The sequence below is a fragment of the Podarcis liolepis genome (genome assembly GCF_965112155.1).
Source record: "Podarcis liolepis genome assembly, chromosome: 4".
Classification (NCBI taxonomy): domain Eukaryota; kingdom Metazoa; phylum Chordata; class Lepidosauria; order Squamata; family Lacertidae; genus Podarcis; species Podarcis liolepis.
This window is the reverse complement of record NC_139558.1, coordinates 90,187,278-90,206,783: the sequence shown is the minus strand read 5'-3', so window position 1 is coordinate 90,206,783 and position 19,506 is coordinate 90,187,278. Positions and strand designations below refer to the sequence as shown.

Genomic DNA, 19,506 nt, shown 5'->3' with positions numbered 1-19,506 from the left:
CTCTGGTCTTGGAGTCTCCCAGTCCATTTGGCAAGTTCCATATAGTCCATCATCTTCATCTGCCAAGTTTTATTTGTTCTTAATGAATAATGTTTTCTAGTATAGAGATAGCCCCTTGGTAGTCTTAGTGCAATCCATTGGTTTTAAAAGTCTTGCCCACAGATCTTCTGCATCATATTAGATTAATCGGCTTGAATTCTGTACTTATATCAAGATCATACTTCAGATTTCTCAGAGTGGTTTATACAGGGATCCCAACTGGGCAGTGATCAGACCTAGTTCTGCTTGGTTTTAGTATAAAATGCAGCTGTGTGCATGCAGAGTTAGTCTCACCAAGAAAAACACAACCGTCAGGCCATTAATGATGGCTTACCAGGTTCTTGACCAGGCATCCCCAAGCTCGGCCCTCCAGCTGTTTTGGGACTACAGTTCCTATCATCCCTGACCACTGGTCCTGTTAGCTAGGGATGATGGGAGTTGTAGTCCCAAAACAGCTGGAGGGCTGAGTTTGGAGATGCCTGTTCCTGACAAAATTCTTGTTTTTGCTGCTCACTGGGGATAGCAAAAATAGTGAAGGTTGGGTTGGCAGCAGGCCACACAGTGGTACCTTGAGTTAAGAACTTAATTTGTTCTGGAGGTCCATTCTTAACCTGAAACTGTTCTTAACCTGAAGTACCACTTTAGCTAATGAGGCCTCCCGCTGCAGCCGTGGCTGCCGCGCAATTTCTGTTCTCATCCTGAAGCAAAGTTCTTAACCTGAGGTACTATTTCTGGGTTAGCGGAGTCTGTAACCTAAACCGTCTGTAACCTGAGGTACCATTGTATATGGTTGATGGACTGAGTTTGGATTGGTGGGCCTTGAGCTATGCAAGCATGACGTGATACCAACAAGTGAACTTTGAACATATTGCTCATCATTTTTACATATTTACATTTCATTTTTGATATATATTCCTATTTTCTTTTCTCTTTTAGGGAATACTGGGAACACATTCAAGATTGAGCCAGTTCTAGGCATCATCACGGTGCTGAAGGAACCAGACCTGACCACCATGAACCAGTTCGTTCTGTCAGTCAAAGTGACCGACCAGGGCTCTCCACCACTGTCAGCCACAGCCATTGTCCGCATATCTGTGACCATGTCAGACAATTCTCATCCGAAGTTCACGCACAAGGAATGGCAAGCTGAAGTGAATGAAAATGTTGACTTTGGAACTTCAGTTATCTTGGTCTCAGCAATCAGCCAGTCTACGCTAGTTTATGAGGTTAAGGAGGGCAACACCAACGGAGCCTTTGCTATAAACCCCTACTCTGGGGTCATCACTACTCAAAAGCCCCTCGATTATGAACGCACTTCCTCGTACCAGCTCACCGTACAAGCCACAAACATGGCCGGGATGGCATCCAATGCCACTGTGAACATCCAGATCATCGACGAAAATGACAACCCACCAGTCTTCCTCTTCTCAAAATACCTGGGCAGCATCAGTGAGGCTGCACCTGTAAATAGCATCGTCCGAAGCTTAGGGAACAATCCGCTTGTGATACGAGCCACAGATGCAGACAGTAATCAGAACGCTTTGCTTGTCTACCAGATTGTTGAGTCCACTGCAAAGAACTATTTCACCGTAGACTCCAGTACAGGTGCAATTAGGACTATTGCTGACTTAGATCATGAAACCATTGCACATTTCCATTTTCACGTCCACGTTCGAGACAGTGGAAATCCACAGCTTACTGCAGAAAATCCAGCTGAAGTCACCATTGATGTAACAGATGTCAATGATAACCCTCCAGTTTTCAGCCAGGCCATGTTTGAGACCATCTTGCTCCTACCAACATACGTTGGAGTTGAGGTTCTTAAGCTCAGGGCTGCGGACCCAGATTCAGAAGTCCCACCTGAAATGACCTACAGCCTGATTGAAGGCAGCACAGAGTATTTCCTCATCGATTCTGTTTCCGGGGTGCTGACTATAAAAAACAACAGCCTCTCCAAAGATCATTACATGCTTATAGCAAAAGTATCCGATGGGAAGTTCTATAGCACTGCCGTAGTGACCATAATGGTCAAAGAAGCCATGGACAGTGGCCTGCACTTCACACAAAGCCTTTACTCCACATCCATCTCAGAAAACAGCACCAATATCACAAAAGTAGCAGTGGTCAACGCTGTTGGAAACCGCCTTAACGAGCCCTTGAAGTACAGCATATTAAACCCAGGGAACAAATTCAAGATCAAATCCACTCTGGGTGTCATTCAAACTACTGGCATCCCATTTGACAGAGAGGAACAGGAATTTTACGAGCTGGTGGTAGAGGCTAGTCGTGAGCTGGATCACCTGAGGGTAGCCAGGGTGGTTGTCAGAGTTCACATTGAAGACATCAATGACAATGCGCCGGTGTTTGTTGGGCTCCCATACTATGCCGCTGTACAAGTTGAAGCTGATCCCGGCACCCTGATATACCGAGTCACGGCAATTGATAAAGATAAGGATGCAAACGGCGACGTATCGTACCTGCTGAAGGAGGACTATGGGCACTTTGAAATTGACAGGCACACTGGCAGCGTCACATTAAAAGCAGCCTTTAATTCTGACTTATCTAACATCGAGTATCTAATTATCGTCATTGCCAAAGATGGAGGCAATCCATCACTGTCTGCATCTGTAGAACTGCCCATTACGATAGTTAACAAAGCAATGCCCGTTTTCAACAAGCCTTTCTATACGGCCTCTGTAAACGAAGACATCGAAATGCACACCCCAATTCTGAGCATCAACGCAACCAGCCCAGAAGGTCAAGGAATCATTTACATCATTGTAGACGGTGATCCCTATAATCAGTTCAACATTGATTTTGACACCGGAGTCCTCAATGTCATCAGTCCATTAGACTATGAAGTAAACCCCATTTTCAAATTGACTGTGAGAGCCAGCGATGCTCTCACCGGTGCCCGAGCTGAAGTAACGGTGGACTTAATTATCAACGATGTCAATGACAATGCTCCGGTTTTCGACCACTTTGCATATAATGCCACTTTATCTGAAGCGTCTCTGATTGGGACACCTGTTTTGCAGGTTGTTGCTACGGATGCGGATTCGGAGAACAACAAAATTGTTCAGTACCAGATAGTCCAGGACAACTTCAACAGCACAGATTACTTTCACATCGATGGCACGAGTGGCTTGATCCTAACAGCCCGCTTGCTGGACCACGAGCTGATGCAGCAATGCAGTCTGAAAGTGCGGGCAACGGATAACGGATTCCCACCTCTGAGCAGTGAAGTTCTAGTCAGCATCTTCGTAACAGACATGAATGACAACCCTCCCGTTTTTAACCAATTGATATATGAATCGTACGTCAGTGAGCTAGCTCCTCGGGGCCATTTTGTGACTTGCGTCCAAGCTTCTGATGCAGACAGCTCTGATTATGACCGGTTGGAGTACAGCATCTTGTCTGGAAATGACCGTACAAGTTTTGTGATGGACAGCAAAAGTGGGGTCATCTCCCTGTCAAACCATCGGAAGCAGAGGATGGAGTCAATGTACAGCCTGAATGTCTCTGTCTCCGATGGTTTGTTCACAAGCACAGCCCAGGTCCATATCCGGATTCTCGGAGCGAACTTGTACAGTCCTGTCTTCACACAGAGTATTTACGTGGCGGAGGTTAGAGAAAACGCCGCTCCTGGAACCAAGGTAATCCATGTGAAAGCAACGGACGGAGACTCGGGCATATATGGGCAAATAAGCTATTCAATCATAAACGACTTTGCCAAGGATCGTTTTTTGATTGATAACAACGGACAGATCATCACAACTGAGAAACTTGATCGGGAGATCCCTTTGGAAGGTGACATCACCATCTTCCTGAGAGCCCTCGATGGAGGAGGGAGAACCACATTCTGTACCGTGCGAGTCATAGTGGTGGACGAGAATGACAATGCTCCCCAGTTCATGACAGTTGAATACAGGGCAAGCGTCAAAGCAGATGTTGGAAAGGGTCATTTGGTCACCCAGGTCCAAGCAGTTGATCCAGATGATGGTGCAAATGCGAGGATTGCCTACTCGTTGTACAGCGAGGCCTCGGTTTCTGTGGCAGATCTGCTGGAAATTGACCCTGACAATGGGTGGATGGTAACCAAGGGCAACTTTAACCAGCTTAAAAACACAGTGCTCTCCTTCTTTGTCAAAGCAGTTGATGGCGGCATTCCTGTGAAGCATTCGCTTATCCCTGTGTACATTCATGTTTTACCTCCAGAAACCATCTTGCCTTCTTTTTCTCAACCCCAATATTCCTTTACACTATCGGAAGACACTGTAATAGGTAGTACCGTTGATGTTCTGCATGTTTTGCCAAGTCAGGGTGCCACCTATAGCACAGTTAATGGTGAATTGCCAGGGAACAACAAGGATGGAGTGTTTATTATAGAGCAGGACACCGGCATCATAAAACTTGATAAGAGACTGGACCATGAGACAACTCCTGCCTTTCACTTTAAGGTTGCTGCAACTATACAGCTAGATAAAGTGGATGTTGTGTTAACAGTGGATGTGGACATTAAAATTTTGGACGTCAATGACAACAAACCCATGTTTGAGGCAGCCAGCTATGAAGCCATCATAATGGAAGGAATGCCCATAGGAACCAAACTTATCCAGGTTAAAGCCATTGATGCAGACTGGGGGGCAAATGGTCAAGTCACGTACTCTCTCTCAGCAGAATCGGATGCTGACACAATCACAGAGGTGTTCACCATTGACAGCAACAGTGGCTGGATCAGCACCTTGAAAGACTTGGACCATGAGAAGAACCCCACCTTTGCCTTCACTGTAGTGTCTTCCGACCTGGGAGAAGCCCTATCCCTCTCATCAACTGCCTTGATCTCCGTCACGGTGACAGACATCAACGATAATGCTCCAGTGTTTGAGCATGAGCTGTACAGGGGGTCCGTGAAGGAGAGCGACTCGCCAGGCGAAGTTGTGGCTGTCCTCAGCACTTGGGATGAGGATACATCTGATGTCAACCGCCAAGTTAGCTATCACATTACAGGTAATGGGCCTCTCGGGTTGGAGGGCTAAAGGCGGGGAGAGTTTGAACTCAGTGGCAAAGCACAGGTGCTCAGTCCATGACTTTTCTGCTTAAAAAGCATCTTGCAGAGCAGAACTAGGAAATACCTATCTTTGCTTGAGACCTTGGAGGTCTGTCACCACTCAGAATAGAGAGCATTATGGAAAGTGGAGCAGTGGTTTGCCATAGTACAAGGCAGCTTCATATGTTCATCACAAGCCTGTTTTGATCCCTGGCACAAAGAACCAATCATAGAACCATAGAATTGTAGAGTTGGAAGGGACCCCAAGGGTCATCCAGCCCCCTGAAATACAGGAATCTCGACTAAAGTATCCAAGACAGATGGCTGCCCAACCTCTGCTTAAAAACCTCCAGCAGAGAGAGTAATGTGTGTAGGTCTGGGTGCCAGAAATTGCTGAGAACTTAACATATCACGACACAGATCCACACAAACCATTTTTAGGGTATTATTCTCTTGCTTGGTTTAGCCCTAAGAGCATAAAAACAGGGGAAAGCATAATTTGTATTGGGCCTTTTTAATTTAACCAACTCACACTTCACACTGTGCTGCCGTTTAGCAGCCTCTTTATATAACCCCCTTAAGATTTATGTTATCAGCATGGAAAGGATTGTAGCATTGTGCATCAGCCAGAGAAAATGAGCAACATTTGTTTTTCAGAGTAGGCAGAGGGGGTAGGCATTGGGTGGGTGGGAGACTTTTGTGCATTCATAACTGTCTTATTTTACTTAATTAAAAAGCATCCTTTCCATTCCTAGATAGCAAACCTCATTAGAAACATTCGTTTTTAAAGGCATTAAGTAGCCATAGAAAAGAAAGAAGCGATAGTTCCCATATATATAAACAAATAAATAATATATGGCTTGGGCTTCTTTGACCTTTTTTAAAGGTTGGGACCACAAATAACTGTTGGGCCATCTTGCTATTAGCACATTTTCTTTCTTCCCATTGTGCTGAGCGATTGTCTTAAGGATGTTGTTTTCATATTTTCATTCAGTGCAAGCACTTTGTGGCCTAGCAAGTGGAATTCAACCCACTAGCCATTTGCTGCGGCTTGCCCGGTGTCAACCTTGTTGCTTTTTGCAGCCAAAGCTCCCATCATCCTCGTCCTGTATCACTTAATGGCAAAATAGAATTCTAAGCAGATTAGGCCATATAATTTGGCCCTGACAGCCGTGAGTAAGTGAAGCTGCCTTACACTGGAGCAGATTATTGGTCCATCTAGCCCAGTATTGTCTCCTCTGACTGTCATTAGTTCTCTGAGTTTCTGTGGGCAGGGAGCTTTCCTCTTCCTGAAATCCCCTTTTCACTGGAGACACCAGGCGTTGAATTTGAGACCTTCTGCATCCAGCCATGTGTTCTGTCGCCAAACTGAATTCTGCCCATTGAGCCAGCCACCGTGCCTCAAACAATAATCTTATCTCACAGGCTTTCTGTGAAGGTAAAACCAAAAATGACTGACCACCTTGAGCATTTGTGGACAGCTATAAGGACTGAGTTGAATTACTTGAGAGAATATTCCACGTGCTTATGGGAATGACCATTGGGTAGTGTGGGCCCACGGTTGTGGAATAGCTTCACATCTTGCATGAGATGGCGGCAGATAAGCTGGGGCTGCGTTTGCCGTCCGCTCAAACAAGATGTATCCAAACATGAATGTGACCGTACAACTTGGAAGCAGAGAAAAACGATGAAGCTTTCCAGGACGGGTGGAAATGTTACTATCCCGCTAAAACATCTGCTTGTCCTCGTTAAGCAGGTACCATTTCATGCCAAGTAAGAGCCACGTTGTGTGCATTTAAATGCCAACCCATAATGAGGCTCCTTAAGCCCCTTCTGCTGTGGTAATAGAGATACCAGGGTGTGCGCGCGCTATGCTGCAGTCCTGTGCACACTTATTCATGTGTAAGGTCCACACATTACAGTTGCTGTAGGAGATACCAGTTTCACACATTAGCAAATTACGATAGTTAGTCCCAAATGCATCTGAGTGCTCTTTGTTCCCCGGTGTTCGGAGATACGTGTCAAGCCAGTTTTAGGACTACAGTCTCTCTCTCATGTTTAATCATCCCGATCTCCTAATGAAGTAACCCTTTTAACTTACTGCAAAGAGGAATTCGTGCCACGCTGAGGTTTCCCTTAAATATCAAAATAAACAGAGAGCCGCCCTAAGTCCCCCGGTCCATGCAGAGGATTAGATTTCAAGTCTCATTTTAATAGAGGAGCCCACAGTTTGGGGGGCTGAGTCTCCAGTTCTCATTGCTGTCAGTGAATTCCAATTTTAAAACTCTTGTCTCACAACGTGCATCAACAGGCATGAAGCACCGATCGGCATGGATTTGTGACGGTGGATGTTCAAAGTATTGCCGCCTTCAAGGGATTTAATTCATTCCTGACTATCTCCCCCCAACCCCCCCCCGCCCAAAAAAGGAAAGTGAAACGTTATTTGGTGTGAAAGTAAAATCTTCCACACTCATAAATCTCTCTATATTTATGTATTATCATCACCGCACAATTAACTTTTAATTTTCAGACTAGAGATAAGGGAGAGTCACAATGTGGCCAAAGCACAGAATTGCCAGTTAGATGCATATGAAGGAAGGAAGGAAGGGTGCTTTGGAAATGGAAGCACATTCCCTAAGAACTCATAGCGAGGTTCCTGCTGCATATCCAGCAGAAAGAAGGCATATCTGTGAAGCACAACTTGTTCAGAAGACCTGGGTGAATGGAAAGGTATATCACCTGGCACCAATGGCATCAAAAAGACCATAAAGATGGGGCCAAGTGAGCCTCTCTCTTCACAACTGTGGTGCCACTGCTGAAAAGGCCCTGTTCTAACTCACAACAGGGCCTCGGATCATAAGCCTTAGATAGATTTCTATGAAGTGTTATCCTCCATAGCACAAATATTTACACATGAGGGAGGGAACAGTAAGCAATGAAGTCAAAGGAAAATGGTGAGTGGTGGTGGTGGTGATGATTAAAATTTGTATACCACCCTTCACCTGAAGATCACAGGGCAGTTCACAACATAAAAATAAAAAATGAGAACACAAAATTCATAATAAAAAAACAATAACCCTTCTCCCACAAACACATTTAAAAGGACGTAGAATGCTAATCAGCCGATTCAATTAGAGCTTGAATGTATGCAAAAATAAGCACAGTGACCCATGACAACAGCAGTAATGAGTGTTTTCACTATGACACAGCTAGCCCTCTGGAAATTGTGGTGTTAAGTCACCAGTTCCAGTGCACAGCACAAGACAATTACAGATTAACCCGTTTTGGTTAACTTCCCTGTAGCCAGTGCATCCTGCTGGATTTGTGCATACCGTTGTGGGTGCGCCTGGGTATGTGCACAACCTTATAAGGAAGCCTTCTGTGAACCATGTTGTGGACATGAGAAGTCAGCAGCTACCTCCATGATCTGACCCAATCAGAAAAATAAATAGCTGCCCTCTGGCTGTGTGTACAATCCAGTTCCTACCAGCCTTTATCCACAAGGGTGCGGATCTGCTACATACATAAACACTTGGAAGAATTTGACATTGTGATCTTCTTCCTTGTGACTGTGGGTTGAAGCTAGATGCCTTCACGTGACATACTCAAGACCTGTCCAATAGCAGCTAACATTGCTCATGAATTTTCGGAAGATCATAGAGCAGCAGTACTTTATGGGCTTATCCACACTTAGCTTTTGCCCTGCTCTTTCCAGGCCAAGGTCCACTCCGTGTCTGAGTGTTGTTTTTTGCCCTGAGCTTTCCCTGCAGAAAGCAGCTCTTTAAAGCTGATTCAGAGCAAACGTCAATTCAGGTTTTCAGTGGATTGACATTTGTTCTGATTGAGTGGATTTTCATGGGGGAAATTCCAAAGCAAAAGAAAAGGGTGCTTGGACACAGAGCTTTAAATTGTGGACCATGCCTGGAAAGAACGGAGGAAAGCTAAGTGCGGATAAGCCCTGTATCTTGTGGAGCATACTCATATGTAACAATCTGCTGCCGATTTTTACCCTTGATTTACAATTGACTTGAATTCATCCGATTAAATGTAACCAAGCCATGGTTTCCTTCTTCAGAGTAGACCAATGTGAACTCAAGGCTAAGATCTGCTAGTACAGAAGGAGTGTAAATAGGAACACAGGAAGCTCCCTCGTACAGAGTCAGACCATCAGTCCAACTAGATCAGGAATTACTACACTAGGGCTGTAGTCCTTCCAAATGTTGCTCAGCTACAGTTCTCATCATCTTTGACTATTGGCCCTGCTGGCTGGGGCTGATGGAAGCTGGCATCCAACAATATCTAGAGAGCCTCAGGTTCCCCACCACGGTGTACAAGAACCAGTAACAGCTTTACTGGGTTTCAGACATGGCCCTTTCTGAGCTCTGTGTAGAGATGTCAGAGATTGAACCTGCATCCTCCTGTGTGTTAAAACATATGCTCTACAGCTGAGCTACATCTTTTCCCATCAGTCACCATTGTGTCATTTATTGAGATACAAATTCCAGAAAACGAATATCATGGGCATTTCGCTCCATTTGTTTCTGAGCATATTCAGCAATTTTGGTGGCACTGTGGATTTTTAAAGGTTTAACTTAACACTTGAAGGTTTTTAGAAATTATTCCCACCGGTAGCCCCGCCCCAAAGTGAGCTCACTCTGCAAGCTGGAACATTCCACTGGGATCAGTTCAAGTGTTTGGCTTTCCTTTGCCAATGCCATTCTGTCACTCCGAGGCTCAGAAGGCTGGTCTGTAAATACAATCATGCACGAACCATTTACTTCACGAAGTCTCCGCAAGCAAGCGGATCACTGAACCCAGAGGTGAGGGAGAGGGGATAATTAATGTGAACAGTGTTTGTTGCGGTCTGAGCAGTCTTTTAGATCTGCCCTCAAAGGGAAGGCAGTGGTTACCTGCAAGATGTGGACAATCCATCTTGAGCTAGAAATGTAAAATCATACGGACGTCTGCTCTGCTCTCAAGAGATCTCAGCACTTTTTGGAAGAATGCTTTCATTCACTTCAGCGTTTTGCTGTAGGCTTCCCTCTGTCTGAGTAACAAACTACTCCCGCGGTTAGTAGGTGATCCACAGTTCCTGAGCTCCTTGATGCTAATGATCTGTAAATCATCATTTTGCCATTATTGGGATTAATAATGGGCCAAATTATTACAATATTGCAACGTCTGTAGAATTGTGTTTTCACACTCCCCACCCACCATGTGTGTCCTAAGAGGCTTGGATATGCGCTGCCTCAGACATTTCAGTCAGTATAATGCCCAGGACACAGCGAAAGGAAAGCAGTTCTATCTGTATCTGAAGATGTGTGCACGCACACGAAAGCTCATGCCAATAACAAACTTAGTTGGTCTCTAAGGTGCTACTAAGGGACGCGGGTGGCACTGTGGGTTAAACCACAGAGCCTAGGACTTGCCGATCAGAAGGTTGGCAGTTCGAAAACCCGTGATGGGGTGAGCTCCCGTTGCTCAGTCCCTGCTCCTGCCAACCTAGCAGTTCACAAGCACGTCAAAGTGCAAGTAGATAAATAGGTACCACTCCGGCGGGAAGGTAAATGGCGTTTCCGTTTGCTGCTCTGGTTCACCAGAAGTGGCTTAGTCATGCTGGCCACATGACACAGAAGCTGTACGCCGGCAGATGGGCACTGCAACCTCAGAGTTGGTCACAACTAGACCTAATGGTCAGGGGTCCCTTTACCTTTAAGGTGCTACTGGAAGGAATTTTTTAATTTAGTTCTACCTGAGAAAGAGCACTATTCAACCATGATGCTGATTCTAGCCAATTCAGACATGAAGAAGCAGAAAGTATGAGGGGATGGAGAAGAAATTCTATTCAGTTCACATTTAAAGGAGAATGTACCTCGTTCATACTTTCCAAGGAATACGCACAGCCGCTTTCCAGGATTTCGGAGAGGTTCCTCTCAACTCCACCTGGAGACACTGGAATCATAGACTTGTAGAGTTGGAAGGGACCACAGGGGTCATCTAGTCCAACCCCCTGGAATGCAGGAATCTTTTTGCCCGACATGGAGCTCAAACCCACAACCCTGAGGTTTAGAGTCTCATGCTCTACCGGCTGAGCTATCCCAGGCAAAAGCATGCTGGCATCGGTGGAGATTGAGCCTTCGGCCATTCGTGTGCACGGGAGATGAGCTATGGCCCGTCTTCATCCTTTTTAATATATTTATAATTTAGACTTTATTCGTTTTTAACTTAGCACTCACAGCAAGAATTCATGCGATCACACAGTCTCTGCCTCTTAAACTTCCTTTGCATGTGGCTCGCCAAAATGTGCTTGAAAGATTTCATTTCTGATCTGCATATTCCCTTTCATCTCGCTGAGCTCTGAAGTATGCTTTGCAACATTTGCTGAGGAGGGAAGGTTTGGATGGGGATGTTATTCAACCATGCAGTAAACAAAAACAAACGAGAGAGAAAAGTGCATATTTTTCTTGTCTCAAGGCCTTTGGGGAAAGTTGGGGTGGTGGGGTTTTTTTGGAGCGAACGCTTAGATGTTGTGATGCCCAAGCAGAACTTAGGAAGAAAAACTGCGGGTGGATTTTAAAAATTAGCCATTAACATTTGCAGCCAGGAGCCTTCGTTTGAAAAAAAATCTACAATGAAAAATGAATTAATTAGAGCGCCCTTAAGATGCTGAACCTGCCTTAAATATGTTGATGGGGAGAGCTAATTAATCACTACAGAACAAGGTCGGCAGGAAAGCATACATAGAACTTTGCAAGAGGCGGGGAGGAAATATATCTGTGTACTTTCCCCACTCCCTTTAATCCCAAGAATATTTAAACTATCGTACTGTTAAGGCTCATTTATTTGTGTTACATCTTTGTTGAGTGTGATTCAGAAGTTCAGGGAGAGACCATGTTACACATCAGAATGCAGAGGGATTGTTGCGTGGCTGAACGCAGCCGCCTGGTAGGAAAGCTCGCTACACATGCATGCGCTGATATCTGTTTCATGCGTGAGAAAGAACCACAGGCCAATGGGAGAGCATCTGCTTTACATGCTGAAGGTCCCAGGTTCGAATCCTGGCATTTCCAGGTAGGGCTGAGAAACGGCCCCATCGGAAACCTTGGAAATCTGCTTCTGTGGGGTTGAATGAATTAAGAGATCTGACTTACTGCAAGCCATTTATTTATTTATTTATTTATTTATTTATTTATTTTGCATTCTCTGCACCAATTTCAAAAGGAACATGCATTTCCATAGAGGCCAGGTCTACATAACATGTGACCTACCAGGCCTCATAGAAGTGTGGAGTTGCAAAGGACCCCAAGGGTCATCTATTCCAACCTCCTGCAATGCAGGAATCTCAGCTCAAGCATCCATGGCAGATGGCCATCCGGCCTTTGCTAAAAAACCTCCAAGGAGGGAGAGCTCACAACCTCCCGAGGGAGACCGTCCCACTGTCGAACAACTCTTATTGTCAGAAAGTTCTTCCTGATGTTTAGTCAGAATCTCATTCTTGTAATTTGAAGTCAGGCAGGATGGTGTCAGCTAAAGGCATCCAGACTGGTGCCTTATTCGAGGTGTATTCCACAACATGTTCTTCACAGAATAATAATTAATAATAATTAATTATTTGTACCCCGCCCATCTGGCTGGGCTTCCCCAGCCACTCTGGGCGGCTTCCAACAAAGATTAAAAATACATTAAAATGTCACACATTAAAAACTTCTGTGAACAGCGCTGCCTTCAGATGTCTTCTAAATGTTAGGTAGTTGTTTATCTCTTTGACATCTGATGGGAGGGCGTTCCACAGGGCGGGCGTCACTACCGAGAAGGCCCTCTGCCTGGTTCCCTGTAACCTCACTTCTCACATAGCAGACCTTGTCAAACAGCTCTTCAAATGTTCGCAACCCCCACCATTGTCACTGCTGTTGTGCAATCCCGGGCAGCCAACAAATTACTGGTGTTTTATCAGGCTCCTAGTGGACTTCCATAAATGGCTGTTGCGCCATGTTTGCATCACAAGGTGAGCAGGACCGGCGAGACTGCGTCTCTGTTGTAACAAGATCTGACCTGATTTCCTGGTGCCTTACGCTGGGAGTAAGCTCCATTGAACTCAGTGGAACGGAGCAGACATCGCATTGCTTGTACTGTTGATAACAGAGGTCTCCCTTGCCCAGTGCACTGTCTCCGAGTATGGCTAGCCAGGTGCCCCGGGGAAATTCATGAGCAAGGAATAGCCATGTTGAAGGTGATTACTGCACAGAACAAACTGGCACATGTAACATTTTAAGCGGAAACATAAATAACCGCTGGAAACGTTAATGGCCATCCACCAGGACTGTTTTGGCAATGCTTTTAATTTCCCGTATCCCCTAGTGTGTGAAATGGTCTTATTTTCCTCTCGGAGGATAGCTGGGGACAAGCATTCTGACTTGATTTAGTTGCCATGCGGTGTAATGATGCAGAAAAGTAATATCGTCGGGTTCGGTGTCACAGTTTCAGCGTAATAGGAAGCTGATTGGCTTCATCCCTTCTCCTGGCTGCCTTTTCCTCTTGTATAAATTTGATCTAATTGCCGGCCTTATCTTAAGCTGCTCCTTAAACGACCCCTCGTTAGGTCTACTTAAGGCACATGTGTCTTTGTGTGTTCTGCAGACACACGCACGCACGCAACAAAAATTGTAATGAAAATAGAAACAACACTGCAGTGTGATAAAAGCTTTCATTAGACGATTCCTTAATGGAAACCTGCTGCACTCCCTTGATTGCATAATCAAGAGCTAATGAAATTGTCTTGGTAACAAGAGTGAGGGGCTTGTAGTACATCCTCTCTTGAGACTGAAGTGGAAAGACAGTCGTGCCGTCGTGAAGAGGAGGCTATTGATTGTTCACAGTTTGAGTCTGATTGCCCTTAATGCAAGCTAAACAACGGGATCATCTCAAAACTTTATTGTTATTGTTTCCTTGAAAGTTACCAGTTTTGACTTGTGGGAGAAGCTTTTGGAGTAGTTGCAGAAGACAGAGGACCACAGTTAGCCAAATAGTTATCAGGAGTCTAAAGCAAAGCTGACCACCTGTACTGTTTTGCTAGTGTCAGCTCTGGAAAGATTTTGTGAAATTGGGAGGGTTGAGTGCAGGTGAGGAAGCAAGTAAAATAAAACCAAAGTCAGCTCCTTCTCTTGATGAAAACCATTCAAGGTTGGAACACACCTCCAGGCTTTCACTTTTTGTGAGACTTCCCACAAACAGGGGAACCATATAAGGTAAAGGGATCCCTGACCATTAGGTCCAGTCGTGGCCGACTCTGGGGTTGCGGCGCTCATCTCGCTTTATTGGCCAAGGGAGCCGCGTACAGCTTCTGGGTCATGTGGCCAGCATGACTAAGCCGCTTCTGGCAAACCAGAGCAATGCACAGAAACGCCGTTTACCTTCCCGCCAGAGTGGTACCTATTTATCTCCTTGCACTTTGATGTGCTTTCAAACTGCTAGGTTGGCAGGAGCAGGGACCGAGCGACGGGAGCTCACCCCATCACGGGGATTCGAACCGCCAACCTTCTGATGGGCAAGTCCTAGGCTCTGTGGTTTAACCCACAGCGCCACTCGTGTCCCTGGAGAACAATATATGTGGCTCTAATGACAGTTAATGTCTCTTTCCACAGGAGGAAATCCCAAAGGGAAGTTCGCCCTTGGCATGGTTCAGAATGAATGGAAGGTTTATGTCAAGAGACCATTAGATCGGGAAGAACAGGATGTCTACCTTCTGAATATTACAGCGACTGATGGACTGTTTGTAACACAGAGTGCTGTGGAAGTGATTGTCACAGATGTTAATGACAACAGCCCTGTCTGCGATCAGGTTGGTTGGCAACATATTTTTTTTAACAAAATTAAAAATAGAGTGTTGTTGTCTAGGTTTATATATATCACACCTTCCCATTGGCAAATTTAAATTGGCCAGTGAAATGCCTGGACAATGCAGTACAAAATCATACCAGATAAGGAGCATCACAAAGACCAGGGATGTATATAGGTGCTTCTCCATATGTTGACTACAACTCAGACATACATCATTTTATTTGTATGTCACCTTTCCAGAGCTAAAACCAAGCTCAAGGCGGCTTACAACATGACAGCATTTACATAATTACAAATGTAGCAAAAGTAGTCATAAACGATAAATAAAGCATGCCAAAAAGTTCGACCATATTGAACAATTTCCATATAAATCGTAAAATCTGAAAATAAAGATAAAGTGGTACCTTGGTAATTGAACGGCTTGGATCCCGAACAAATCGGCTCCTGAATGCCAAAATCCCAGAAGTGAGTGTTCCGGTTTGCGAACGTTTTTCAGAAGCCGAACATCCGACACGACTTCTGCAGCTTCTGATTGGGTGCAGGAAGCTCCTGCAGCCAATCGGAAGCCATGCCTTGGTTTTCAAACCGTTTTGGAAGTTGAACAGAATCCCGGAATGGATTAAATTTGAGAACCAAGGTACAACTGTACACAAATTAGTATGCCCCCTCACCAACGAAAAACCCTCAACAATACCAACCCAAGAGCCTGTTTAGTAGCCTCTACTTTTGTAGCTGGAGTCAGTCCAGGCCCCACCCTCCCAGGCCAAGTGAAAAAAAGCCTGCAAAACAGGGGATAGGTCTTCTAGGACTCACAGCCAAGGTGGTCTTCTATCATCCCTGAGTATCCACTTAATTTATACTGGAAAGCTTGGGTTTGTATTTTCTGTACCTTGGGTTTTTTTGTTTGTTTTTTGTTTTTTGTTTTTGCAAGTCCAATGCTGAGATGTCCATGAGATAATGAGAAATTGGAAATGTGAAGCTGTCATTGGCCCACCTAGCTCAGTATCGTTTACACGGGCTGGCAGCAGGTCCCTGGCGTCTCCGGCAGGGGACATTCCCAGTCCTACCTGGAGATGCCGGGAATTGAATCTGGAACCTTCAGTGTGTAAAGCAGATACTGTGCTGCTGAGCTATGGCCCCTCATTGCGCAAAAGCCATCTCTTTTCTAAAGCCATACATACAGTTTCATTCACAACAGCAATCACATCCTGTCGTTTTGGGTTTTGGTCCTCAGGTCACATATATGGCATTGTTTCCCGAGGACATTCCACCCAACAGAGTCATCCTTAAAATGGGCGCCAAAGACGCGGACATCGGATCCAACGGGGAAATTCGTTACTCGCTGTACGGCCCTGGGAACAACAAGTTTTTCTTGGAACCAGAAAGTGGTAAGATGAAAATAGTCTTCACTGCTGGTTTAATGTTGGAGTGATGGCTCTCTCTGTATGGTCTGCATGTCACGCTGAGGAGTTTAATGCTAGGTTACTGCTGAGCCATAGAAATGTGCGCTGCAGATTCTCATAAAAGAAGTTGTTTAAATTGTTCTGGAAGAGGGTGTGGTTACGTCTGTCTTTCTTGAAGAAGGAGCAGAAGAAAATTGTTAGGACTGATGCTGCTTTGAAAGGTAAGGCAGTATCCCTTTGTTAAATGTCTGGCAAAGAGAAGCAGAAGGAAGTACTGCTGGGTCGAGCTGCAATTTATTCCCCCCCCCCGGGGGGGAAGGCCCAACTGGTCTGATTGGCCAGCCGAGCCCTCCCCTAGGAGGAGGCCCACCCAAAAGCCCACCAGACTGGCCAGTCACCGGTAGGCAGACAGCCAGACCCCTGTCCCCCTCGCCAGATTGCTGCAAGGCCTCAAAACCGCCCACCCTCAAGGTAAGCGGACTTGTTAAGTAGAAGGAAAACGGGGGTGACCATTAGAGCAGAGCTTTCCAAACTGTGTGTCGTGCGAACACTCCCCGTGCTCTTCCTGGGGCTGGAAAAGGGTTAGTTTAAACTCTGGTTTGCTAGTAAAACTGAATTACAGTGGTGCCCCGCAAGACGAATGCCTCGCAAGACGGAAAACCCGCTAGACAAAAGGGTTTTCCATTTTGGAGGTGCTTCGCAAAACGAATCTCCTATGGGCTTGCTTCGCAAGACGACAATGTATTGCGAGTTCCTGCCGGTTTTTTTCCCTTCCCCCCTTTTTCTAAGCCGCTAAGCTGCTTATCAGCTGATCCGATCAGCAGATAAGCCGCTAATAGCCGCTAATAGCGCTAATCCGCTAATCCGTCAATGGGCTTGCTTCGCAAGAAGAAAAAACCGCTAGACGAAGAGAATCACAGAACGGATTCTTTTCGTCTTGCGAGGCACCACTGTACTGTGTCATGAAATGATGCATGTCTAAAAAGCGTGCCACCAGCATGAAAAGTTTAGGAAGCTCTGCGTTAGAGGGAACAATGGGAACAGGAAAAATAACAGCTCACTCCCCATTGAAAAGACAGAGTAAACAGTACAGAGGCAAGGTAGCTTACAGCTTATTGTGCTGAGTAACTGATGCTTGAAAAGCTAGATATTCCTAGGGATGGAGTAGAGCTATCATCAACTCCTTGATTTTTTTTACCTAGATCTGAGTAGTCTGTTTCCCTGCAGATCGATATCATGTAAGCCTGTCACGAGACAATAAAAAACAACCAGCCCAGCATCCTTTTCCCCATAGTGACCAACCAGATGCCTCTAGGAAGCCCATGTGCAACAGAACATAAGGGCAGTAGCCCTCTCCAGTTGTTCCTCCCCAGCAACCAATATTATGCCTCCAAATATGGCGAATGAACACAGATATCCAGATGCACAGTAGCAGCAGTCAGAACCCTATACGGAGGCCACAGAGACCTCCTATGCCTGGCTTCAGACAAGGAAGGTGAAGGAGCCGTTAACACTTTCTATTGCTCTACGAAAATCTCCCACACACCAACCCAACCTGCTGCTGTCTTTTGATGAAGCTGGAGCTTCTCATTTGCTGAGGCAGCTGCTGCATTTGCTTGCTCAGGGGGGATTTGTGTAAGCAGGCAAGGACCTCCTGCTTTGAAGAGACAGCCATAAGGGCTGCGGATGAGAGGTTTGTGTGAGGCATGGATGTGAGACCTTCCTTTTTCCTCTCCCAAGGGCAGGGGAGAAGAAAGGAACCACTGCTCCCACTGCTGCTGCCCCACACAGCCTATCCGCAAGGCCGGCTGAGGACCTGATAACAGGGAATGCAGAGAAATTCAGTACAGTTTGCACTCAAAGGAAACCTACATGATTCACACTTTCCCAAAAAAGAATACACAGGCTGAAGCACAAACAGCCTTCAAAACTCGAACTTATCCAAATGTTGCAATGTGATACTGCAGCCAGGTGACATGTACAAAGTGCACTTATTTTTTTAAAAATGAATGTACTGGTGAATGTAACATAAAAATGCATTGCAGCGAGGAAAATTGGTTTGCAAAAAATGTACATACTAGGGGAAATTGCATAGAAAAAAGTGTATGTATTAGGAGAAATATACACTAAAATCCTTATTAATTTTCATGCGGACTTTTTTTTCTTAATTCAAACAGATGTGGAAATGTGGAGAACGCAACTTAAGATGGGGAAAACGAGAAAACATAAATTGACAGATCCATCCATCCTTAAGTGTCAGACAGATCCTAACCGTGGTGGGTGGGAGGGAACATAAGAAGCTGCCTTATGATGAATCGGGCTATTGGCTCATCCCAGGAATGGCTCTCCTAGTGGGGCAGGAACTGCAGCAATAGCCTCCCAGCAGCTGAGCCTCTGGTGCTTACTGGGAGGAGCAAGGTGGCAGCAGGGTTGGGGCTGTGCAGACACACTGGTGTGTCGCAGTAGCTTCCTCAATTAGTGAAAGGTTCTGTTGGGCCTAGAAAGAGGCCAAGCTTGGCTCCAGATTTGAGCCCCCACCTCCAAAGTTAGTTTCTCCAATTGACACCAAGTGACAATATGGCCCCCTCCATAGTGTGTCTCTCCCAAACCACAGGCTTACCTAATTGAAAGGTTTGGGTCTGGGAAACTGCCCTCCATTTCAATTTCCTGTGCTACACTGGGAGCTTCAGGGCATGCTGGGAAAATCGTAATGACCAGCAGCTTCTCAGACCAAGGCATGGGCACAGTGGGAGAGCCAAAGCAATGCCAGCAGCTACCCACAGTTGCTAGGTGCTGGCATGCAGCAGAAAGCATTGCTTTTCTCATGGATCAGGAAGAATATCTGCTTATGTTCAATGAAGTTGCAATCAGATGGAGTTGCTGGCTAATTTTAACATAGCACAGATACTGAAAGCAGAAAGCTCCAGTAAGTTTGGTGCTTTGCCATATCCCATGCAGTGAGAAAGACACGAGGAAGGCAAGGGTTATGTGCTGTGATAGTAAAGAAGCTGTGATGCCACTTTAAAAGCACAGAGACCTCCATGGTTAATTAATTATCCCATCAGCAGGTGCAAGGAGTTTGTGCTTTCAAAAAAAAGAAAAAGGCAGTACATTTTGTGAGTATAACACCGAAATTGAAGGATGTACAGGCACTTCCAGACTGTCGCCATCTTGGTG

General features: G+C 45.5%; 1 protein-coding gene across 11 annotated transcripts in view; it reads left to right on the top strand.

Moving 5' to 3' along the window:
• Nucleotides 1-19,506, top strand: part of FAT3 (FAT atypical cadherin 3) — a 462,341-nt gene that overhangs the window by 368,303 nt on the left and 74,532 nt on the right. For all 11 annotated transcript variants that reach the window (XM_083499062.1, XM_083499067.1, XM_083499063.1 and 8 more), the window contains 3 exons: nt 976-5,049; nt 14,731-14,927; nt 16,161-16,314. In XM_083499062.1, coding sequence (XP_083355188.1) covers nt 976-5,049; nt 14,731-14,927; nt 16,161-16,314 — 4,425 coding nt within the window. The remainder of the gene's footprint in view (nt 1-975; nt 5,050-14,730; nt 14,928-16,160; nt 16,315-19,506) is intronic.